Below are 27,132 nucleotides of genomic sequence, written 5' to 3'. Positions count from 1 at the left end.
TTATTTTTCATTACTAAATGAAGTATTGGATTATTTACGAACCATTTGTATTTAAAAGTAGTTGGAGGTTTTTAAGATCATCCAGAATGAGTTAGTAAAGGATTAATAAACTATTGAAATTAACGTTTATATATCTTATTATTCAGGCATATATTAATGGTTACTATGTATGTTAATAAATGCTTTATTAACTCAATTTCATCCACCTAATCTAAAGTGAGGACTATTTATGCTTTATAAATTCCATATAAATGACAATTAAAGGCTTTGTATTAAATAAACAATAATCTTTGCAATCTTATCTAAAATGTTGCTGAATAACAGGAGTGTCAAAATACGACATAAAATTTGATAAAACAACAACAATATAATAAGTTAACAATATAATAGGATGCAATGTTTAAACTCTACAGTAACTTTATTTTAGATAAGGTTGCAAAGATTTATTTTTCATTTGAAGTACAGTTTTATTTGTGTATCTTCAAACGAATAGGTATGAATAAAGTCATTTGTGTTCTTTTTTCCTGTTTAGAATATAACAGTCTTTAATTGTCATTTATAAGGGATTTATAAAGCATAAATAGTCCTCACTTTAGATTAGGTCACAAAACTGGATGAAGTTGAGTTAATAAAGTCTTTATAAACATTCAAATTAACTATTAATATATGCCTGAATAATAAGAATTATAAATGTTAATTAGAATAGTTTATTAATCATTTGTTAATTTATTCTGAACTACTTTAAAATACAACCAACTATGCTTATATAAATGCTTTGTAAATAATCCAATACTTCATTTAAAATGAAAAATAAATCATTAACAAAGTGTGAAAGTACAATTATTAAGCACATTATAAATGTGATTGTAAGTCAAGAATAGAGCATTTGTAGCTGCAGTTATAAACTGCTTACTAACGTCTATTAATGTAGAGTTAATGCTTAACAGATAATGAATTCACTAGATGCTAATGCTTAATAGATGATTTATAGTGTGTAGTTATTATAAAGTGTTACAGATTTTTTTCAACACATTTCTGAACCTAATAGTTTTAATAACTCATTTCTAATGACTGATTTATTTTATCTTAGTCATGATGACAGTATATAATATTTGACTAGATAATTTTAAAGACACTTCTATACAGCTTAAAGTGACATTTAAAGTCTTAACTAGGTTAATTAGGTTAACTAGGCAGGTTAGGGTAATTAGGCAAGTCATTGTATAATGGTGGTTTGTTCTGTAGAATATGGAAAGAAATATAGCTTAAAGGGGCTAATAATTTTGATCTTAAAATGTTTTTAAAAAAAATTAAAAACTGCTTTTATTCTAGCCGAAATAAAACAAATAAGACTTTCTCCAGAAGAAAAAATATTATCAGACATACTGTGAAAATTTCCTTGCTCTGTTAAAGATCATTTGAGAAATATTTAAAATAGAAAAAAATTAAAAGGGGGGCTAATAATTCTGACTTCAACTGTGTATAATATTCAATAATATTCAAGAACACTGATGTGCAAGCAAAATTAGTGATATACAGTATTCATTAATGATGATGCTTTGAATTATGCAAACGGAAGAGAGGATATATAATTTCACTTGATTCAATTCCTCTGTCCTCGCAACTTTTCCTTGCGTGCTTCTCTTGCATTCTAAGGGAGTGGAGCTAAGACACAATGAAAGCAACTGAGGAGAGAAACGAGGATGCACAAAAAAGAATTGAGAAGCACCCACTGTAAAGATAATCTGCTGATGGTCAAACTCAGCATCAGAATGGGGAAGAAAGGTGATTTAAGTGACTGTAGTATGCTTGGTTTGAGTGTTTCAGAAATTAAAGATCTACTTCAATGCTCAAGCATACAGAGAATATAAAAAAATTCAGGCAGTTCTGTGGATAAAAATAACCAGTTGATGGCAGAGGTCAGATTTAATTAACCACTTGTTACAAGTGAGGTCCACAGAAGAGCATCTTTAAACACACAACATGTCTGCAGCTGAGAAGAGGAAACCTAACCTACAATTCACACGGGCTCACCAGAACTGTACAAAAAGCATAACTATATTCTTTCTTGTGCCAGCAGTTTAGACTGCATTGTGTGTGATAGATAATTACTTGACACTTTTTGGCTTCATATTATAAATTGAGCATTGTTTAAATGCCACAGTCTACCCCGGTGTTGTTGCTGACCACATCAAGTCCTTCTCAAATCATTCAACTGGTTTCTTGACCATTAAAGCAAGATTAATACATTCAAATTGATCCACAGATTTCAATCAACAAGGCATGTTTGCAATGTGCTGGAACTGGAGATTTACATGATGGATGCACAGATGACATACTTCAGTAACTAAATTGTTAAATCACTGCATTAAGGATTAACCTGATACATCCCCAATAAAGTGGCAAATTAAAGTGATAGCTGTAAATTTACTGTCAATTTACTCACCCTCGGGTCATCTAATATGTAGGTGACTTTTTTCTTTTTTACCTGAATCCGTGGTCCTCGGTAATTCCTAATCATGTTTGATTAATATATTAATTCATTCATTCATTTTCTTTTCGGCTTAGTCCCTTTATTAATCAGGGGTCTCCACAGTGAAATGAACCGCCAACTTATCCAGCACATGTTTTATGCAGCGGATGCCCTTCCAGCTGCAACTCATCACTGGGAAACATCCATAAACACTCATTCATTACGGACAATTTAGCTTACCCAATTCACCTATACCACATGTCTTTGGACTGTGGAGTAAACCAGAGCACCTGGAGGAAACAGGTATTGATTTGGACTTGTTTTATTCATCCATTCATTTTCTCTTCAGCTTTGTCCCTTTATTAATCAGGGGTCGCCACAGTGGAATGAACTGCCAACTTATCCAGCATATGTTTTATGCAGCGGATGCCCTTTCAGCTGCAACCTATCACTGGGATGAACCCATACACACTCATTCACTATGAAACATTTAGCTTACCCAATTCACCTGTACCACATGTCTTTGGACTTGTGGGGGAAACCGGAGCACCCGGAGGAAACCCACGTGAACACAGGAAGAACATGCAAACTTCACACAGAAATGCTAACTGACCCAGCCGAAGTTCGAACTAGCGACCTTCTTGCTGTGAGTCGATCATGCTACCTACTGTGCCACTGTGACGCCTTGGACTTGTTTGTATTTGTTTATGTTTTATATTTTTGGTGACTGTAGTGAGTGGGGTGGGGCCAAGAGCCAAGCTCTGGAAACTTAAAAGGAGGAGAAAGTGGAAGACGAGAATAGAGCAGGCCTGGATCATGTTGTGGTATGTTTAGTTTCAGTTTCTGTTTATGCAGCTATTCGTGAGGGGCTGTCGCCACCTGTTTGTTTAGTGTATTTTGTTGATTAAAGTATTTGAAAGTTCATCCTCATTCATTAATACAGTGACCACTGACTTGCAGTTCACCAGCATGGACCATGCCACACTTTGAGCTAGACTTTATTGTAGGGATGTAGGGATGAAAGGGATGGTAAGAGAACAGTGGGATGAAGGGGAAGGGAAGTAAGATGATAAACAGTCAACAGGTAGGTAGGTTGATCGGGTGCCCTAAGAGACTCAGAGTGGGGGATCTGTCTCTGTAATATTTTGGTAGAGTGATTGGACCCCCCGATTCAACTTAGGAGTGAAGAGAGGGTTATAGGATTGTTAATTGGAAGCAAGAAAATAGAGGCAGGGTGGGTTCGAGAGAACGAGAAGAAAAGTGCTAGAAGGCTGGTCTGCCTTAAATAAGTTTTCAGGGAGTAGGTGATTGGTTAAGGAGACAAAGTGAGGCATGGTCCTTTTGCCGAACCTTTGTTAACAAGTTAACTCCATTATATAAATCACCAAGGACCGCAGATTCAGCTAAAATCTTCTTTAATGTTCTACTAAAGAAAAACACCCATTAAGAAATCTGATACATGCAAAAAAATGAGAAGCAAGCTCATATTTGGATTATTATATTTGAAATATTGCAAAAATGCCAGGTTATAAATATTATTTTCCAACCATTGTTATTACAAATACGTACATATATTTTTGTTAAAATTATTTATACATACATATATGAAGACAATATATAAAGACATGTATAAAATTATACCTAATATATTTGAAAATACAGTTGAAGTCAGAATTATTAGGCCCCCTTTTAATTTTTTTTCTTTATTAAATATTTCCCAAATGATGTTTAACAGAGCAAGGAAATTTTCACAGTATGTCTGATAATATTTGTTCTTCTGGAGAAAGTCTTATTTGTTTTATTTCAGCTAGAATAAAAGCAGCTTTTAATTTTTTAAAACCTATTTTAAGGTCAAAATTATTAGCCCCTTTAAGCTGTATTTTTTTGATAGTTTACAGAACAAACCATCGTTATACAATAACTTGCCTAATTACCCTAAATTGCCTAGTTAACCTAATTAACCTAATTAACCTCACTTTAAGCTGTATAGAAGTGTCTTGAAAAGTGTCTAATAAAATATTATGTACTTTCATCATGACAAAGATAAAATGAATCAGTTATTAGAAATGAGTTATTAAAACTATTATGTTCAGAAATGTGTTGAAAAAATCTTCTCTCCGTTAAAGAGAAATTGGGGAAAAAAATAAACAGGGAGCTAATAATTCTGCCTTCAACTGTATATGTGTATATTTTGTAATTACAATCATTGAAAACATAATTTAAGCTTCCATTTTTTGCAATATTTTGAAAATATTTTGCATATATGACATGTATTATATATATCAAATCAAGTTATGTACTTGTATAATGTATAACTAATTTGCATGTATTTCCATCCCTGTAAATCACATTTCTATGTGGGCCTACATTTTCAAAGGCATGAGGGTGAGTGAATCAACAGTAAATAAAAAATTTGTGCGAAATATCTGTATTTATTAATATACATACAAACCAGATATGAAGAATGAAAGAGTCTCACCTGCAGCCTACAGTAACACAGTACAGCGATAATGCACAGTAAGATTACTGTAGCTAGAATTCCACCTGTGATTACCACTGTCCCGGCTGTCATTCGAAAGGCTCTCCATCAACACCCTAAAAAAAAGAGAGAAAGACCACAGGCGTTAGGTCTAGCAGCTGCTCCTGATCCACACAACCAGTGTGTGCACAACTGAACTCTATTAGCTCCACCAGATTTTATGGACATATCAGTGTGATAAATGTTTCCTTGCACCTATGCTTTCAATTAATCCCTGTGCGCAAATTCATCAGCGCACAGGGATGAATGAGAATGGGCAGAACATATGGGAGAAAAAGAGAGAGAAGAAACACCTTGTGAGCGACAATGAAGGTCGGAAAGACAGGAAGTGATAGACATAACCTTGGACCAAGATGACTGATAAAAAGGACAATAGCCAATACAGAAGGTCAATAAACAAAGATGTGGAATAATAGAGAAGAACCGTTTCGTATTTAACCCAGAACTTCAGTAAAAAAGAAAATCTACCAAAAAAATGATCTATCAAATAAATATATTAGCATTAGTCACAAAAACAATATTCCAGACCAGCAGGGGGCCATGATGAGCTGAATATTTATTGCAACTGTCGTCTGTTCTGAAATGATATGTAGCACTTTACAGCAAGGCCTTATTAGTTCAAATCCTTCGCCCCAAAATGAACATCTGCTGTTAATTTGCTCACGCTGAGGCCATGCAAGATGTAGGTGACTTTAATATTTCTCTAGAAGATTAATGAAGATTTTTATCTGAAACCGTGGTCCTTGATGACTCATAAAATGCAAGTCAGTGGTTGCTAAGAGAGTAAACACCTTTAGAAATGAAAACCTGTGGCTCCTGAAGAGGCACTGGATTCTTATGAAGTGAAATGATCATCGGTGATGATGGTCTGAGCACAAAACTAAACATTCTTTACACCATTATTACCTTTAATCACCTGGCAAATACGTCACCAGAAAGTGTGTCAGCTCACGTATGAGTTTGCGCCCCCACATATGTTCAGGACTGTTTGCTCAGAAACTGTTTTTGTTGTTGTCTAGAATAACTGTTTCACTTAATAAGATTTCAGTGTATCATCAGCTTCGACTATTTTGTCTTGCCTGCATGTTGTTGTTTTTTAAGGGCTCATTGCCAATGACTTACATTTAATGAATCACCTAGAGCCACTCTTTCAAATGAAAACTGTGCTTTATATAATAAAGGTCATCTACATATTTGATGGGCTGAAGGAAACTAAATTGACACCAAATTTTATTTTTATTTGTAGTTGACCCTTCTCTTTACTGTTTTAACTTACAATGAAAACTCTTTGTAAGATTATTTCAGGTTCCTCATATATTAATGCACTTCTGATGTTTGATTGGACAAAAACAAATTGGCATAAAATTTTGAATTTGTTTTGGCAGAAGTTACGTTTTTAACTGCACACATCTTTTAAAAATGAATTATACCATTGTTTTGAAAAGAAATTGCAAAGAAATTTTGAAGCTACGTCACGGCGATTAGACCCTTGTGTAAATTCCAGCATGGAAACTGGATGTCTGTACTGGCGGGTACAACATGACGTCTTAGAGCTTTCAGCATTAATTCATGAAAAAGACTTGGTTCGGACCAATCACCATGCTCCATTGTGAATGAGGAGCAACTTCATTAAAATGCATGATATTGCTTCAAAGACACTTTTACCTGTTACAGTGTTCAGGCGGCAGAGAGACGCCACGTTGTGTTGCCAACCGTAATTCAAACAAGCAGTAGAAGAAGAATTGTACAGAGACATGGGTCTTCAGTTTTGCGTTTATAAATTTCCCTGCTATGAGAGCACAGCTGGACTCACGTGTGTGGATTACACGTGACAAAAATACATTTGTGAGGAACATCTTTTACCCGAGAGCTTTTCGCATCTGGAAACGGTGAAATCCAGATTTGCCACTCGTCTTCTTTTAAAAAAGATGCGGTTCCAGTTGTTGTTGATTGTCCTGTCGCTACAGATTTGGTAAGTGTGTGATCAGTGTTCCAGTGTTCTGTTATGTTTATTCAGATGGCAAAGTTAGTCAGTATCGTCAGCAGTACTCTTTCAGTTTATAAAGACTTATTCAAAATGATTTAGTTACTAAGTTTACAGTAATATTAGTCAGTAGTAGGGACTGAAAGATCCGCTGTAAATGCTGCTCTCTGAATGTAAACATGTAAACACCTTAATCAAACTACTACCGTCATGTAGGATTTTTGCCGCATTTTGTGACAGGACAGTTTATACACACATGGCTGTGTTTCTAATAAGAAATGAGGAGTTTTTTTTCTCCCATTCATCATGCAGTATCAAATTCCATTAAAACAACACTCTTCCAGCAGTTCATACTCGCATTCAATATCTCATTTGTCACGGGGGCATGCATGAAATGTTCCTGAAAGTGAAAGTGCCAAACTGCAGTTAAAGTCATCAAACTAAAAATAAAACACCCGAAACCCCAGAGGAAAAGTGGATAGCGCAGTGTGGAATTATGTGCAATGACATGTACTGTACAACGGGATCATGAAGGGAACATTCAAAATGCAACTCTGTCTATCTCTGCGTCAGTGTTTGTGTTGCCGCTTTGAAAATCAGCACATGCACTGAAACACCCCTTTTCTTGCAAACCCTTCCCTCTTTCGCCACTCCCACCTAAACAAAGCTGGACTCCTGACTTTTTCAAACTAGAGGTGTGAAAACACCCTGCTGAGACAGGGGGGTTTCATGGCCCTTTAAAGAGCTAAAGTTAAAATACTATTTTATTATTCACGATTAGGATGAATTGATACTATTCCTCACTTTGGACGTTTGAATAAAAGATAAAATCTTTTTTTATTTTTAGTTTATTGTAATTCTGACAATTTTCAGTTTCATTCATTCATTCATTTTACATCAGCGTAGTCCCTTATTTATCAGGGGTCGCTACAGCGGAATGAACCGCTAACCATTCCAGCATATGTTTTCCAGCTACAAGCCAGTACTGGGTAACCAATTTTGAGTTCAATTGTTACAATTAAATTTTTTTTCTCATAATTTTGACTATTTCTCACAATTCTGTGTGTATTATCACAATTTTAAGTTTATTATTAAGCAATAAATTTTTTTTTTAACTTCTTAGTTTATATCTTGCAATATATCTTTATATCTTCTTTTTGTTACACATATAGTATTTACTTGTTCTATTATTTATTATTAATTTCCCTTTTCAGTGAAATTCAGTGAAAAAACAACAGTCAGATTTTACTTTATGTCTTTTATCTCTAAGCACTGACTTTAACTGAAGCTTTAAAAACTGCTAACATTTGCTAGGCAAAAACGCTTAAATAAGATCAGCTCTAACAACGTGTACTGTAATTCATGTGTGAAGTGACAAAAGCAAGTAATCTTGTATAATGGCAATGAAGTGTAATGAGCTTCATCTGTCTTCTTTCCTCCACAGAGTGCTCTTTAGACATGAGCCTCCATCATGCTCCTAGTTGAATTTACCTCAAGACTATTAAGAAAAAAACTGAACAAAAACATTACGTCCCGAACGCAGAGGGAGGAAACAGACGGTTAGTTCCTGTGCTCTTCTCTAATAATAGTGTCATGCATAAGAAAGCACACACCACTCTCATTTTTGCAATTTTTTAAAGAATATTTGACCATCTTTTGGCTTCTCTGTGTGCTTTATTTTGAGCTGTCCTCGACTGCTTCGTACCTGCTCTCAGAAATCAAATTAAAGCTTTTGTAATCTGATTCGTCTAGTGGTCGAAGGCAATCAATCGACCTGTGCTGGAAATGAAACAGGACTGTTGGTTTTCATTTGATTGTGGAAAAGGCAGCTAGTAGAGCACATCAATAATGCGTCACAGCTCATTTTTGATATTAGTCTGAGGAGAGGCTAGAAATCGGCCCGCTCACCCCTGGGTCAACGACATGGCTGAACTTAACAATCAATGCATAAAAGTGCAATTCATATTTACGAGTTATTTCTTCTTCAATAATTAAAGAAATAAATGAACATTATATGTAGGAATTTAGCAGTTTAATAATAAATATCAATTAGCATTAATTTCTAAAATATATACATTACGATATAATTTCCAAACTATAATAACAATAAAATTATTTGGTGTTTTTTGAGTGAATACATATTCTGTGTGTGTGTGTATATATATATATATATATATATAGACCACACTTAAAGATTTTATTTCTGGAATAGTTTTTTTATTTATGTTGTATATTTTGTATTTTTAATAAAATGGTAGAACTGGCTTTAAATAAAATAGATGATTAATCTAATCTATTTCTATAACCCCCTTTCTATGACCCCCATTCACAGGTCATGTGTATGACCTTTTCACCTATAACAATAAAATAAAAAATCTGTATATATACACTCACCGGCCACTTTAGGATAAAGTTGAATCTAATCTAATCTAATCTACACCTTACTAGTACTAGGATGCACTTTTGCCTTCAGAACTGCCTTAATCCTTTGTGGCATAGATTTAACAAGGTGCTGGAAATATGCCTCAGAGATTTTGATCCATAATGACATGATAGCATCACACAGTTGCTGCAGATTTGTCGGCTGCACATAAATGATGCAAATCTACCCATTCCACCACATCTCAAAGGTGCTCTATTGGATTGAGATCTGATGACTGTGGAGGACATTTGAGTACAGTGAACTCATTGTCATGTTCAAGAAACCAGTCAGAGATGATTCGTGCTTTATGACATGGCGCAATATCCTGCTGGATGTAGCCATCAGAAGATGGGTATACTGTGGTCAAAAAAGGGATAGACATGGTCAGCAACAATACTCAGGTAGGCTGTGGTACACCATCACCACCAGCCGCAACCTTTGATTCAAGGTAGGATGGATCCATGCTTTCATGTTGTTGATGCCAAATTCTGGCGTCAACAACATGAATATTTTCTCAACTGGATATTTTCTCTTTTTCTGACCATTCTCTTTAAACCCTAAAGATGGACGTGCGTGAAAATCTCAGTGGATTAGCAGTTTCTGAAATACCAGCCCTGAACAGCCATGCCATGTTCAGGGTCACTTAAATCACCTTTCTTCTCCATTCTAATGCTCGATTTGACCTGCAGCAGATTGTCTTGACCATGTCTACATGCCTACATGCATTGAGTTGCTGCCATGTGATTGGCTGATTAGAAATTTGCGTTAACGAACAATTGGACGGTGTACCTAATAAAGTGGCCGGTGAGTATGTTGCAGATGAGCAGAGAAGCATAGAGCGTATGTAAAAGCAGCATGTACGCACAGCATCATGTGCACACGTCACTGTAATTGAATGAAGATGAACATCCATTAGTGTGGCTCAGCCTGTCTCACAAACCTCCCTTGGGGATTGCTAAATTAGATCACAGTATGAAGAATATGATGCCACATCACAATATATTTGTCACGTGTAGCTTTAATTACAAAATGTGTGCAAACACACACTCAAAACACATATATACACAGTTGACCATAGAGAAATTAAATTGCTGTTGCATCAAGATGCTTGAAGATCAATGGTTCAAAGCAATGGTTCTATACCAAATAAAAGTAAATTTTGGAATTTTTATAAAAGAATAAGAACCAGGGCGACGCAGTGGCACAGTAGGTAGTGCTATGTACAGTGTTATATATTGCACTAGTATAGAAAATAGCACTTGTGTGAACACGTGGTATTTGAGCTGAAGCTTTGGTTTTTATTTATAGTTCAGGAGTGAGACACTCCAGATACTTGAGAGCATATCAAACTTGTTGATCTAGATGGACGAAAGTGACAGTCAGTAAGTTTTGAATTCTTATATCTTCTAAATGCAAAGATACCAGAATTTTGGAGCAGACTCGTCTACAGATAAACTTAAGGCTAACGTAACCATAATAAAAGCCAAAAAAACTGATTTCATGAGGATTTAAAGGGAAAGTTATCACATTTACTCACCCATGACTCTTTTTTAATAATAAAAGAGAAGGAAAAAAACTCTCTCCTTATGATAAATGTATAAGATAAATCTGTGCTTCCATAATTACATGTACTGTTGGCATTTCAAAAAGTTACAGGAAAAACTCTTTATAAACAGCAATTCTTTCCAATATTTTACTTAATTTTAGTATTTAATTTTTAATAATTTAGTGCTTGCCAAACACAAATTAGGCTATTATTATTATTATTATTATTATTATTATTATTATTGTTTTTACTTTTTTGGAAAAAAACGCTCCGGTTACTAAAGTAACCCTCGTTCCCCAAGGGTGGGAACGGAAATGCTATTGTGGAGAATCCACTATGGGGATTTTGTTCAGAAAGCCAATCATCTGAAAGAGTATATATTCGAGCCAATGAAATGCCAATGAGTTGGCATCGTCAGCTTGCGCAGCTGATGCTCGTTGCAATCAATTTGCCAATATAAGCACAGTGAGAGCAAGGTGAGGCATCCTTTTTTAGCTGAAGAGACTTAAATTCACAGCTAAGGGCAATCATTATAGCGATGGAACATAGTATTTACGATCCCCCCCTTGGGGAACGAGGGTTACTTTAGTAACCGGAGCGTTCCCCTTCGGATGGGGAGCAGCAAGCATGTTTCAACACCTTAAACGAGTTGTTCCCTTAATCACCAAGGGTTACCTAATACCCTTGAGGCAACCGGCTCCACTCGCAGATTGTAAAACCTTGCAAATGTATTACCGTAGGTGTCGGCCAGCCCACAGCTCTACAGATGTCTGTTAGAGAGGCGCGGCGTGCTCCGAGTGGAGTGCGCACACACTCCTGGAGGACACGACTTGCCCTGGCTTTGGTAAGCGAGAGTGATGGCATCCACTATCCAGTAAGCCTACCTCTGTTTAGATATGACACTTCCCTTCTGCCAACCACTATAACAGATGAAGAGGCTTTAGGTCAGATAATCTAAAGGTCTGAGTGCGGTCAAAAGTAATGAAAGGGAGCACCTGGAGCACCTCGTCTCTGTGCAAAATCAATTGCTCCCAAGAGTGGGCTAAAATCAGCCAGTCGTCGAGATAATTAAGTATGCGGATGCCTGCGAGTCGAAGGGGCTCTAGGGCACCCTCCACGAGCATGGTGAAGATCTGCGGAGACAGAGAGGGCCCGAAGGGGAGGACTTTGTACTGCCAAGCTTGACCTTCGAACGCAAACCACAGAACTGACAGTGGCGTGGAAGAATGGAGACAGAGAAAGTATGCATCCTTCAGGTCTATCGCTGCAAACCAATCCCAAGGATGAATGCACTGTCCCGCGCTAACCAGGCAGGCAGAGCTCTCGCTAATGGACTCATCGCTATAATCGCTGACGTACCAGCTGTGGGGACGCACGGAGTAGGTGTGCTGATCCAGGAAGCACCGGGGTCCCGCGGAAGAGCTGGAGGCGAGAGATTCATTCTCACCTCGCACCCAAACTCCGGAGGGGGGGCTCGAGGAGTGGGAGAAAGGAGACCGTCCTCCCAGTACCTGTAAGCCACTGGCGAAATGCACGGAACCTGTGAGCCGCTGTCACATACGGGGAAGTGGAAAAAATGCTCTCTCTCTGTTTGGTGGCGTTTTTTTAAGCGCCGTTAGATGAAGAGCCCGGCCCCCCACCGGGGAGAGAGCAAGTTCCCTCTTCTCCAGATGGACCGTCTCAGGAGCGTTTCGCGGTCCGTTTTACTGGACTTGGCGGTGCCCTGGGGCGGGGAGTGCTGGTTGCCTGCAAGGTGCTCAACGCAGACACTTGGCCGGAGGCGCAGGTGGGGGCGGGGCAGCTCTCGTAGACGGGCACTCTCGGTGACAAGCAGTGGATGTGGATGGTTTGGCGGGGGAAGCGGTCTTACATCCCCACCGATAGGTGACTCAGCCCATCGTATTCGACTGCCACGCCGTGAATTCCTGAGTGAATCCACCGACGGAGTCGCCGAACAGGCCAGTCTGGGATATGGCGGAGTCAAGAAAGCAAACTTTGTCAACTCTGCGCATATCTTTTGCCAGGTTAGCCCGAGGTGGCACTCCTGGACCACTAATGTGGTCATTGTCCTTCCCAGGGCACACGCAGCGGACTTGAGGTCCGTGGAGCTCAGTCGAGTGCGGTGCAGGGCAGGGCTTTTAACAAGCGTGGGTAGGAACCACCCTCGTGCAGCTGGACCAGCGCGCACGCATTGACCTTAGCGTGCAGGGTGGAAGCAGCCTGGCCCACGGCTGTGTGGGCTCTGGCTCTGGGGAGGCAGAAAACCGACACGCTTTTGACAGGAGACGAGGCTGACTCCAGCAGAAAGAGGCACCACGCAGGCCCGCCATGGCACTCTCAATCTGGTGAATCGATGCGTCCGCAGATCGCACGCTGATCGGGCAGAGAAAGGTGCCCTCCAAGACTGCGTGAGCCCACTGTGCACTTCCGGGAAGAAAGGTATGGGAGGCTAGAAGGTCTTGCCTTTTTAGTCCTCCACATATACCCATCTAGTCGGTCTGGCTGCGGGGCTGGGGGATAAATCATCTCCAGGCCCGCGGCCGAAGCAGCCCGGGAAAGCATGGTTATCATGTCTGTTTCTAGATCCGCCGCCGAACTCGCTTCCGAGTGGAGGGAGTGGAGGGAGGGAATCCTTCATCAGCTAATGACAACCTGTCCTCCGATGCAGCGGTGGACATCTGAGCCTCTATGTCATCAAGTGAGAGGGCGGAGCCATCCCAGGACGGAGTGCTTCTCTCACTCGAAGCTTGGATGGAGCGCGTGGAGGAGCGAGAGTTCCGCAAGCCAGAGGGCGGCAGATTTACTCCCACTGTAACCCTCAGATCTGCCCGAATGCCCAGCCGCAGAGCAAGGGGACAACTAAGTTGAGTGGCTCTTTTGCAAGAGCGAGCTGCGATCTTAACTGCGCAACAGACATGCCACCGCAGTGATGGCATGCACTGCCCGCGAGCACCGCATTAACATGCTGAACCTCCAGACATGCAACGCAGTGCTCGTGTCCATCATTCGGGGACAGGAAACCACCACATCCAGAAACGCACAGTCAAAGCGACATCCTGAAAAGGACGCACTGCACGACTGTGTTGGTCTTTTAGGTGAAAGTGCAACTATACACACCGCTCTGGACGACCGGACCCAAAGAACGCCAGGCAAGTGAGTAAACCCAGCTCGACCGTCTGCCGCCATGTGTGCCACACTCTGGACCGGGAAACAGCTCTTGTTCGCTCAAAATCGATGTAGTTCAGCAGGAGGAACCCTCATCGACAAGCGAAAAGGATGCCTTACCTTGCTCTCGCTCTGCTTATATTGGCAAATTGATTGCAACGAGCATCAGCTACGCAAGCTGACGCTGCCAACTCATTGGCATTTCATTGGCCCGAATATATACTTTTTTAGACAATTGGCTTTCTGAACGAAATCCCCATAGCGGATTTTCCACAATAGCATTGAGGTTCCCCATACGAAGGGGAAACTGATTTCTTTAAAGAATTGTTTGTCAATTTACGAACAAATAACAGTAATGTGTAGAAATAACAATAAATCATAGCAAGAACATTTTTTTTGTTCTATTAGATAAATAGTGCTTACTTTCAACACTTGAAATCAACATGACATTTCACCCTTGTTGTATATGCCCACAATACAGACATGTATTTGGTGATACTTTTGCCTGAATGAATGTGGGCAGTTTCTCCTTTTCTGGTCTGAAATTGATGGACAATAGATGGATAATAAGCAGTGTGCATGTAAACGCATTTAGGCTTAATCATGTATAATGCACACATCCCCTTATAAGATGCAACATTTGAAGCCTGCGCAAAGCATATACTGCTGTCGAAAAAATAATTAAATATGATTGCAAAATGTATTATTTATTTCAGTGTTTGACAAAGCATATATTTAAAACTACTCTAGGTTTATAAAAAAATCACACATACACCTGTCTGTTCCATGTTTTACTTTATTGCAAATTACATTAAGTTTATTGTCTAAAAACATTGCATAGTTTGCATAATTAAAATATATATACATTTTAAAGTGTACTTCTATTTCATTTCTTAGCTCAGTCATATTTCATATTTAATGTATCATTTTTTTGTATTTCCTTTCATTTAATCTATAGTGTTACATAATAGGAAACTGGTTTTGTACAGATGCCAGACTAATCATTGCCTTGTTTTGAATAATCATATCTTTTGGTCTGCATCCAAAGCATCCAAAAAGAAAATATCTAATGAAATCAGCCCCACTTTTTTTTAAGTCAGTGTATTACTTGAAAATGAGTCATTTTATATGATTATGATGCATTATTTTGCAGAATTTTTAGCATAGACTGATACATATACTGTACATACTGTTACTGATGTGACGTTTTACACTGTCCATCACGAAGACATATAGCCAATCATATGACAACACCAAAGGCAAATTATGACATTCAACCCATGACAAGTCTTTGATTTCTTTTTACAGCGGGATGTTTCAAAGATTTTTTCTGTTGCTTGATATAATCCATTTCATTCTCTTGTGACAGATCTGTACACTGACACAATTTTAAAAAGACACGTATTATGAAAATAATATACTTTAGTTCCTATTAGTTCTCAACTCTAGTCCAAACCATAGCTTTAAAAAATATTTGAACTAAATGCAATGCTTTTTAAGAGCAAGTTAAATATAATTAAAAACAATTTAACAATAATGTATTTGCTATGATCACCAGTGATTTAGCGGCTGCAGCTAACGGACTACAAATGCGCCATAACATAGACTACAAGTTCCAGTCATGCACCGTTCGCACACACATTAGATTCTGCTGATTGCACACACTCACAACCGGAGAATCATTCTGGACTGATTACTGATTATTGTTTTGTGAACATTACAACATGTTTTCCTTGCCTTGCTTTGCCATGTTTTTGACCCTCGCCTTGTTGTACTGACCAATCGCCTGTGTATTTGACTACGACTCTGGATTCCCTGTATACATCTGTTTGTTCCTGATTGTGACCGTTGCTTGCCTGACCATTCTCAATAAACCTGCATTTGGATCCGCAGCTGCCCTGTCAGCGTCCGCTTCACATTATAGTATTACAGTTTCAATGCATACAAAATGCAATTAGCTGAACTTAATAGTGATTTTGACAAGGCTAAGGCTAATAAGGAGTATAGTAGCTAATAATAAGCTATAAGGCTAGTAGTAAGGCTATAAGGCTATTAATAAGGTGTTATTTTATCATTTCTTTCAGTTACCGTTGTGTACTTCTGATGCACAAACAAAAAGGTTTTAAACTAAGATATACTTTAATGCCATTTATATTGGAAATTATATAATTAACTTAAATATGTATTTTTTTAATTGTTAAGAGGCAAGATTTACAGAAAACAATTTTTGTTGTTTTTGTCAGGAGCCATGGGTATTAATTTTGTTTGACCTGTATATGCTTTGTGACTTTCTCAAAATGCTGACAGCCATCGACTTGGATTTTGTTAATCATAGAGGACCAAATTCAAGCTAAAAATATTCTTTAATGCAAAACCGAAGTACAAAAAGAAAGAAAATCTTGAATGTCCTGATGGTGAGTAAATTACCAGCAGATTTTCAGCTTTTTTTAAAGTGTGTTAAATGGATAGTTCACTCAAAAATAAAACAATACTCATCCTCAAGCTGCTCCAAACCTTATAGGTTTCTGTTGAACACAGAAGGACACTCCAAAATAGTTGATGGTCCTCATTAACTTTAATTAAAAAAATCTTCTATTGTGTTCTTAAAGGGGTGATCCACTACGATATCATATTTAAAACTTTAGTTGATGTGCAATGTATCTGTGTGAACATAAACAATATCTCTGAATGTAGTGTGCTCAAAGTTCAATGCAAAAGGAGACATTGACTTTTACAGAGTTAGCTTAGCAGTTTAGGGACTACAAAAAATACATCCGGCTAAATGAGATCATAAACCCTTCAGGTTACACACATACACCACGTGCATATACCCCGTGCAGCCAAGGGGTGTGGCCAGAGTCGCTGTAATGTTATAGCAGAGAATTATAGCAGAGAAAGCTAAAATGCTGTCCAAACGCTGCTATTTCCACAGAGTTCGTTCTGTTTATATATTTGGGCTTCCAAAGGACACGACACATAGAGAGAAGGGCTTACAGTTTAATTTTAATTATGGTCCAGAGAATTATAAAAATATATAGCTAGCATTTGACAAAGGACAGCTCCCAGAATCTCTCCCAGTTCAGTGCTGATTTCGGCTGAAACTACTCAACGGAGCAGTTCCAACCATAGTAGCAGAAGCTGTGGATTGTTAGCCACAACCTTAAGTATTTAATTTGTTAAAATTGATCTATTACATGCACAGTTTCTAGCATTAATAGTATGTTGTAGAAAGGACATAAACAAGGATGTAAACAGAGGGAAGTGCTGTTTAGCACTGTTAACAATTTGGCTACATATTCATATTTATCCATCAAACCACTGTAAACAGCCACACTCTTCAGCAGTGCTGCAGTGTCTCTCACTTTCCGTGGGTTCTACATCTCAAATATCAAACTCACAAAAGATGTCAACATTTCATAGTACTTACACATGCTTATTCCGAATATAAGTGAAAGACACTTATCAGATTTTATTTTAGAGAGCAGGCGTGAGGTTCAGCTGTGTCATTTTCTGTATGATTTGGGCTCAAACTGATATGACTAACAGCTACTCTGACTGACAGTATTTACACAACGGCAAAGCACGTGCTAGTAGAGGCGTGACGCTTTTACTGGTGACGCAAAGCCAATCTGCAAATCACAGCACATTATGTTAGCTGACCCATCAGAGCCTCTTGAGGGCGGGCATTTTGGAGGAACTAGGAACTCTGACAGTTGTTTGTATGTTAGCTGAGTAGCTGTATATAATCAAAGTGAGATATTTGAAAAAAAGTATGTGATTTTTTACAAATGAAGCATGAGCACACATTGCTTAGCATCTTATAAACACAACCTCCTAAACATTTTGGAACACCCCATTAAAAAAGAAATAAAAAGAAAGGTATAAAGGTTTAAACATGGGATGGGTGATGACAACTATTTTAATTTTTGAGTGAACAATGCCTTTAAGATGCTTAGTGAAGAAACAGTATTTTCTGTTAAAATAATGCCTTATTAAGTTAAACAATCTTTAAAGACCCAATATATTTACATGCATCTTACTTTCATGCTAGCGATTTCATAAAATCACCCTTGCCTTACAAGGGGAGGTCAAAGGTGCACTGAAGCCAGAGTCTGAATCATGGGAAAGAGACTTAACAACTCCTGACACAGAAGTTTGCAAATTTCTTTGAGGTGTGCCATGGGAAATAATGAGAAGGCATTTTCCACTGATGCATGGCAAGGCAGCACAGGCAAATCCATTCATGTGACAGCATAATAACACAATCTGACAGGGGACACGACTGCGGAAACATAAACCTGCAACAAAGGTCGTTCGTTTCTGCACACGCGATAAGATTGTGAGTCGATCCTTTGTGACTCGATGCGGCATCAGGTACACTTCCTGAAGAATACATCTGGACCGCATACACAAAGAGCTTTGAATATGGATGTGCCAGCCTGCTGACAAGACCACCTTAGACCTGCATACATTTTCATGCTGGCTCAGGCTGGTTTGTGCTAGTTAGTGCCTGTCTGGTGCTGATATTGTGGTGTAATGGAATACAAATCTCATGGTTTGGATCACACTACAGTTTTTCAGATCATAAAAATAGGTGGAGACAAATGTCATTTGCTTTCCATTTATTACAAAAACAGTACTGCAAGAAACTTTTGATTTTAACAAACAGAACCTGTAATTTCAACCAAGGCTCATTATTGACACATACCCTTATATACATTTCTAGAGATCGCGAAATATGTCACAGGAGGTACATTGTTTTGCTTTTTTTTTTCTTCCGTGAATCCACCAGAAGCCGCTCTGTGCACTTTTTCAGATCTCAAATTTCTCTCACAAGTGCCATTTGCGCCTACTGTTCTCACGTAAATCCACCAGAGGTCGCTGTCGACTGACTATCTGACCGATCGCCCTTACCCTACTCCTTCCCTAAACCCAGCCAATAGTTTTTTCAAAAGCACGGATTGACCCGATCGCCCCCTTCCCTAAACCCAACCGACAGTGTTTTCAAAAGCAATACAGACGAAGAAAAGCTCTAGCAGGTGCCTGATTTTTACCATGTTTACAGATCTTACCATGTTCTCACCCTGTTATTTATTTTTTTTTATTTAATTTTTTGGCTTGTTTTAGTCAAGCAAACCCAGTCACTGCAGTCAACTCCTCTCTGCGTCTCAAGTCCACCTACGTAAGTAGTGAGCTACTGGACAAACTGGTAACAGCAGAAAAGCCGTCCATACGGAGGTAAGCGGTCAGTAGCCATCCATACAGAGGTAAGCAGTCAGTAGGCATTCATTTTAAAGACGAAATGCAGCCATAAGTTTCTATGGCTACATAATTCGCGCTCTCTAAAAATGTATACAGGGGTGCATTTTCACAATGAGTCTGTGTTGTGTAATTTTAATAAAAGTATAACCACCTGAATTTAAAAAGTAAAATATTCAATACTGTGCAAAATGATCTTCACTACTGCTGCTGAAAATGCTAAATGTATTAAAAAGTTATTAATCCACACTTCAAGTACGTTATGAACCATAATGAATAAGCTGGTGGAACTATTCAGTTAGCATGATTGGCATAATAAAGGCTGACCATTGTATTCATGCTAGCTATGCTAGTTAAGAGGTGTGTAAACCAACGCTAGAATCCCTCCCAAAAACAGTTAAATTTTATTCTCTGTTGGCCACAAAATGGAGAAATACAGAGTCTACTTCATTTTGTTGTTAATCTGTGAGCTACCATACCTTTGTTAGATCTCAGTTCACACTATTTTTGCCCTTATTTGCCAAAAATTGAAATGAACGTTTTCTTCTCTAAACTGTGTATGCGTGTTTATCTACTTTCTGGTTCTTTCAAAAGCTGTGGAAGTTGGCTATCTTTATCTTTGACAGTTGTACTTGACTTTTAGATTTTTTGGTTTGATATAACTAAAAATGTACTTTTGTAAAAAAAAATTCTATTCATATTGCATAGTCTGAATTTGTAGCAGTACATATTTTAGCCCCTACAGTATTTGTGTTACAGTAGCAGAATGTTTGTTACAATGTTTTTAACAAGTATGTTATAGTCTATGTTAGCGCCGGGTCATATGAAAAGCTGTGTAAGCAATATGGATGTTCCATATTACAATTTGCATAAGTAAACAGTATGGATGTTACTGTTTAATATGTGCAACTTTTCATTTCCCTCCAGTTTTAGTACACAATACAACTGCAGAAAAGTCAAGCTTTAAATAGGATTTAAATAGCCTCAGCCAGACCAGGATATCAGCTTAATGGATTCTAAAATGGTAAAACTGTTTAACTCTAGGTGACTTGTAATATGAGCCTTGTTTCTTTAATATGTTATAAGGGAATGTGTATGTTAGCAACATGAATGTCATTCTGTATTGTACAGTATGTTAGTATTATGTATGTAAGAATGTTGTTATTATGCTAGCATGCTTATTATGTATGTTAGCATTATACACATTAGCTTTAGTGTATGTATGATATATTTAAATTGTGCAGTATGAAAATTAGCTTATTTATGCTTATTCATTCATTTTCTTTTTGGCTTAGTCCCTTTATTAATTAGGGGTCGCCACAGTGGAATGAACCGCCAACTTATCCAGCATTTGCTTTTACGCAGAGGATGCCCTTCGAGCCGCAACCCAACACTGGGAAACACCCATACACACGCTTTCACACACATACACTACGGCCAATTTAGCTTATTCAATTAACCGGTACCGCATGTCCTTGGACTTGTGGAGGAAACCGGAGCACCCGGAGGAATCCCACGCGAACATGGGGAGAACATGCAAACTGCACAGAAATGCCAACTGACCCAGCCGGGGCTCGAACCAGCGACCTTCTTGCTTCTTGCTTCTGTGCCACCGTGACACTAGTATACTTATGTTAGCATTAAATAAGTAAGCATGTTATATGCATATACCTTGCATAATAAATGCATACTATTGAGAATGTCATGTATATTAGGCTTTACCAAATTTATACAGAACTAACAAACAAAATTTACATTTAAATATTTAAATTTCAATGCTAAGGTAACCAATGATTAAAAAAATATCTAAACAAAGATCACAATGAGTAGGCATTTTGAATAAAAAAATAATAGAGAACAATATTATATAAAAATAATATAGCAATATTAGAAATATTTCCAAGACTGTATATATAAAGATTAATTACCCTCCAAATCCTCACTAAATATGTTCATGGATCTAAATACAACAGAAAACCCCCACAACACAAACAAACAAAGGCTTTGCTAACAGATTCAAAGAAAGATTAATTGGTCTTTTTATAGGTCACGTCAGACTTAACAGGAAGATAAACTGTTTTACCCTGACCAAGCCTTTGTGTAAATAACTAGTAGGCACAATCTGCTTTTAAATGTGCCGTAAGTGCAATAAAAGTCTGTAAGTGAGAGTGAAGACTAACTAGGTTTTGCACACCCTGCAGTCAAAACGATTTTCTTTTTATTTCTAAGAGATAAAAGGATGGAGAAACCATATTGGGTGATTAAATTCATGTTCAGACAATCTCAACACACTTGGCCTGAAAAGTAAAAAAAATATATAGAGCCTAAAGGACAACTTTATATGGGTCAAAAGAATTAAAGAGGCTATAAGGACTACATGTAATACAACATCATCTCTTCCGGTGCTAACAGAGTCACTCTGACAATATATCAACAATCATTCATTCATTCATTTTCTTTTCGGCTTAGTCTCTTTATTAATCTGGGGTCGCCACAGTGGAATGAACCGCCAACTTATCCAGCATATGTTTTATGCAGCGGATGCCCTTCCAGCTGCAACCCATCACTGGGAAACATCCATACACATTCATTTACACACATACACTACGGCCAATTTAGCTTTCACAATTCACCTACTGTGTAACGCATGTCTTTGGACTGTGGGGGAAACCGGAGCACCCGGAGGAAACCCACACCAACACGGGGAGGGCATGCAAACTCCACACAGAAATGCCAACTGACTCAGCCTAGGCTTGAATCAGCAACCTGAAGCCCCAATATATCAACAATCAGGCAAAATAAATTAAATATTCCAGAGTGCTGACAGAAAACAAATGCACAATAATAGTTGCCAGGTATATCAATACCACTTGCCTTTGAGGGACATTTAGTTTACGACTAAATTTGGCAGATCATTTATTCATATCACATTAATTCCTACATATGATGACTATGAAGAATAAAACGCCTATTTTCATTTTTCAGTCACACATGAAACCCAGTAAAAACACTTCAAGATGAATAATATGAAACATGGCAGTGCCATATGCACCCTGCATAATCTTTCTATTTGCGGTTCGTGACAAATAAAGCGTTACCCTTGGCAACCCCACAGGCCTATTTGAGTGATCCAAAGTGTGTGCGTTGAGGGATCGAGCATGCAGGTATGCTATTAGACAATTCATTCCTTCACTAATGTAGAGCCCATGAACATATGCGTACTTCCTCATGCATCTCAAAGGACTGATGTTAAACCCTCACTGATCCAAATACACATGACAGCAGGGAGATGTATTTTTCTAACCAAAGTACACAAACACAGCTTTTGTCGAATGTGCAGAATACCTCTGATAGCACAAACACATGAATACAGGAAGTAAACTGATTTGCAGTGGACAGCTTGGATTTGAATTGCATAGAATATGCAGAAATGCACACCTCGGATAAACAAACCCAAAGCGGACACGCTCAAATGCCTGTGTCTACTGATTTAATGTCTCATATATAGGCCTGCTGCTTTGCTCTGATACATTTGGATAATCTCTCATGATTGAAGTTTGGGGTGCAACAATTTATGCCCAACTGCTAGCTGAAAAGTAGCCCAATAGTGTTCTACGCCAGGAGGGTGTCCATCTGCTTTGAAATTTAGTTTTGAAGGGTCCAACTTAGGTTAAATATGTTTTCCCTTGGTTGGACACACAGAAAAAAAAACACCTGCGACAACAGTGTAAAAGTAGCACAATTATGCAGAAAACTTTAGACTTGGCAGCCCTGGCAGAGTGTGACATTTTATAACCCTAACCCTAACAATTGTGAAAAGCATAAAGTGTTCACAGTCACATGAGTTTTTCGAATAGTAACTATAACTGAAATGAGTTTTGTTGCCAAAATGTTTTTTTATTAATGAATTAGTAATAGTCGCAATGAGGAGTATTTACTTAAAACCATCCTGAGTACCCTTGAAAATATTTGATTGCATCTTAAGTGAATGTAAATAGCTGAGAGAGATATTGGATGTGTATTAGTATGCTACTACTAATTTTAAAAACAATTAAAAAAAATCCTTTTTCACATTGTCATTATGGGGTATTGTGTGTAGAATTTTGAGGAAATAAATGAATTTAATCCATTTTCTGTAAAATAAAAAATGCGGAAGCGCTATGAATTCTTTCCGGATGCACTGTAGCTATACTTAATTTACATGTTGAGCACTATACAGTGTTATTTTCAACCCAGGCTCATTCTGAGAACGTAGTCCCGTGGACGTTTCTGGAGACCGCGAAATACGTAGCCGGGGGTACGTACGGCTGCATTTAATTTTTTTAAGTGAACGCTGCGGGGCGGTGTGACGCCGTTCCTTTCGGCGCTTGCCGGCCGGCCAGCCGGCCGCTCGCCTCCGTGTGGAGGGCTTTCCCGCTGCAACCAGTTTGTCCGGTTAGCTCTTCGTGTACTCTGTACTCGAGGCGCAGAGAGGGGCTGACCACGACGACGACGACCGGGTTTGAGTCCGGGGAAGAGCGGTTCCAGAAATCAGGTAAGAAAACAAAAACAAAATCCAAAAAATGAAGCGAACAACTTCGTCACAGGGTGAGAATGTGGTCAAAATCCGAAAACGTGGTAAAAATCAGACGAGGGCTTTTCTTTTTCTGGGCGGCTTTTGTGAATCGTTGTTGGTTGGGTTTAGGGACGGAGGAGGGTGGGTCAGCCGATTGGCCGGTCGCACGGTCAATCATTCCGTCATCCAGGCAGACAGGCGGAAGGTCGTTCGACAGCGGCCTCCAGCGGGTTTACGCGAGAACGGCGCAGGAAAAAGCGAGCACAGCCGCCTCTCGCGGATTCGCGAAAACAAAAACTGCAAAAATACGTACCTTCCTGGGACGTATTTCGCGGTCTCCAGAAACGTCCCCGGGACTACGTTCTCAGAATGAGCCTGGGTTGGTTATTTTACATTTGATTATTTAATTATGTGATCAATCTATTTAAATTGAGGACTGTGAAATTTATCTTGGTAATTAAAGTAATTAATCATAAGTTTGCCACGTGGTCCATAAATGCACAAATATATGCTGTTTGTGTTCCACCTTTTTCTGAACCATTTCCAACCTGGAGAAAAGAAGAATTTTATTTCTTTATCTGTACTTTTCCTTGTCTGAGTGACAGGCCTAAGGCGATGATCATAAAGAACGTGGTTTTGCACTTATAAAAATGAAATGCAATATAGTTCTGCACTCCCTGACTCAGTGGTAAGCCTAGTCAACTGCATGATAACATAGAAAAACAATCAAATCAGCAGGTCTTGCCATAAACAGAGCTTTATGATTGGCTCAAACACAAACTTTTTACACATTTGAAACTTGTACATCTTCATACTGTAATCCTGTTCTTTGTTCACATGTAGCATCAAACCAGTTGTTTACTGGTACAACTTTTCATACTGATAAATAGTCATCTGATTTCACACACTCTGAAAAATACTGGGTTCTTTCCATCCAAATTAGGAGTTCATATTCATTTTTAGTACTGGATTCATTTTCAATATTAATGTTTTTTGTACACACTGTAAAAATACAATAAAATCAAAATCAAAAACTTGAAAAAAGTTGAAATTACTTTTTTTATTTTAGTTCGGCAAAAATCTGTAAAAATGTCTGTACAACTACATTTAACACGTTTACTTAACCTAAATCAACATTTTCTGCATTAAGTTAAAAAGATTAGTTCTGTGAGCAAAACTTTGCAAGTTCACCCAAAAAGCTCCTGCCAACTTGTTACTTTAAGTTGAGTTAATCTCAAACCTCTTCACTTAAAAAAATAAAGGTTGCAGTATTTCTAACCCTAACAACAATGACAAAAATAATAGTAACAACAATGATAACATTAATGTCATTATTATTAACAACAACAACAAAATACTACTGCAATTATGCTGACGTAATTTTAAACTATTATTCATTTGTTATTTATCTTTGTTGGGGGGGCTTTTTTAGCCTGTGTAGATTACTGGAGAACTACATACAGGACACTTCAATGAACTACAACTTCCATCATGCACCTCACACACACCAGTTTCAGGTTCCTCCTGATTACACACACAGACAACTGGAAGCTTATGATCGACTGATAACTACAACATAGGCTGATTCTGAAAATGTAGCCCTGGATACTTTTCTGGAGACCACGAATTATGTAGCCAGAGGTAAAGATGGCCGCATTTAATTTTTAAAATGATTGCTTTGTGCAGTATGACGCCATTCCTTTTGGCACTTACCCGCTGACTGTTTACCTCCATATGGACAGGTTTCCCGCAGTTACTAGTTTGTCCTGTCAGCTCACCATGTATGTCAGCGGAGACAAAGAGAGGAGTTGACAACGACAGGGTTCGACTCCTGTGAAGAACGGTTCCAGAAAGTAGGATAAATGAAAACGAAAACGAAAAAATAAAACAAACAAGTAAAGAACAGGATGAGAATGTGGTAAAATCTGAAAACATGGTAAAAATCAGACGAGGGCTTTTCTTTTTCTCGATTGCATTTGAAAATTGTTGGTTTGGTTCAGGGAAGTGGGTGGTCAGGTCAATCAATAAAATTGGGTGGGTTTAGGGAGAAAAAAGTTCTGCAGAGAAAAATGTTCAGATGGCACAACTTAAAGTTTTGTTACACAGTAGTTCACCTCTCTAGAAAACAAAATCTTGTGTTAACAAAACTAAATGTTTTTTATATTACTGACAAATAATTTTAGGTCAGTGCAGCTGATGTTTTCAAAAGTTGAGTTAACAAGAAAAAATAAAAGGATAAGGATTCTGTTTTTTTTGTGTGTGTTTTTTTTGCTGTATTGGCTTAACATTTTTTTACAGTGCAGCTTTTGGATTCCTCCATATTTTAGATTTAATTATTTTTTTTAGAGTGTGTTATTTTTTAAAGGGTTCTGTTTTATATCTAAAAGGTAATTTACCCATAAAGACCGTGTGTGAAAGGGGCTAATGTTAAGTGTGTATGTAATGGCCAATATAAGGTTTCTAATCAGTCACTTCACAGAAAAAAATATACTATATAAATTTACTCTAAATAGGTAGGTTTGTTTTTTACAAACTTATTGACTGGAGTCCACACTTTTGCTAATTGTCTTATTAGAGGCCACAAAATGTTGACACAACATAAATAATACATGTATTATACAACGCATTAGGGCTGGGTGATAAATCTAAATGAAACTGTAAATGCAACTTAGCATTTGCTGTGATTTTCATTCAAACTCCTCCAAAAGCCAGGGGTCACTCTCACATGAAAACTCCAAAAACTCATGAAGTAGTAACACAGGAAACCCCAACCCCAACCTTTGTTTATTGCTGAATAAAGACAAAATGTAATTATTTTCATTGATTCATTGTGACTAAATCCCTGTCCACACAGGCTAGGGTATTTTTAAAACCGCAGTTTTTCTACATGGTTCGGCTGCTAGTCTGGCCAAGGTGAATATTTTTTCTGAAATGGTTACAGTGCACAGAAGTTTTTGCCTCTTGACGTCAGTGTGCATGCTGTTTTCTCCTTTCTGATTGGCCAACATGGCTTTATTTATGTTCACACCAAAGACAGTAGAGAAAACTGAGGGAAATTCTGCTTGTTCGCAGCAAACACATTGCGCATTCTATGTTGTTAGCGCCTCTGTTCGCCTTTGCATTGACTTTGTACGTAACTTGTGAGAATACTTAATTCAGTGTTTGGTGTGAACCCAGTATGAAAAGTTT

The 27,132-nt window shown here is 38.1% G+C and overlaps 1 protein-coding gene across 1 annotated transcript in view; it reads right to left on the bottom strand.

The window, feature by feature from the left end:
- fam163ba (family with sequence similarity 163 member B, genome duplicate a) overlaps positions 1-27,132 on the bottom strand; it is a 51,077-nt gene that overhangs the window by 5,586 nt on the left and 18,359 nt on the right. Inside the window, exon 2 of the mRNA XM_056466168.1 lies at positions 4,953-5,068. Coding sequence (XP_056322143.1) covers positions 4,953-5,045 — 93 coding nt within the window. The 5' untranslated portion in view covers positions 5,046-5,068. The remainder of the gene's footprint in view (positions 1-4,952; positions 5,069-27,132) is intronic.

The sequence above is a fragment of the Danio aesculapii genome, chromosome 10 (genome assembly GCF_903798145.1).
Source record: "Danio aesculapii chromosome 10, fDanAes4.1, whole genome shotgun sequence".
Taxonomy (NCBI): domain Eukaryota; kingdom Metazoa; phylum Chordata; class Actinopteri; order Cypriniformes; family Danionidae; genus Danio; species Danio aesculapii.
Note: the sequence above shows the minus strand (reverse complement) of the source record. Positions and strands in the feature narration are given on the sequence as shown.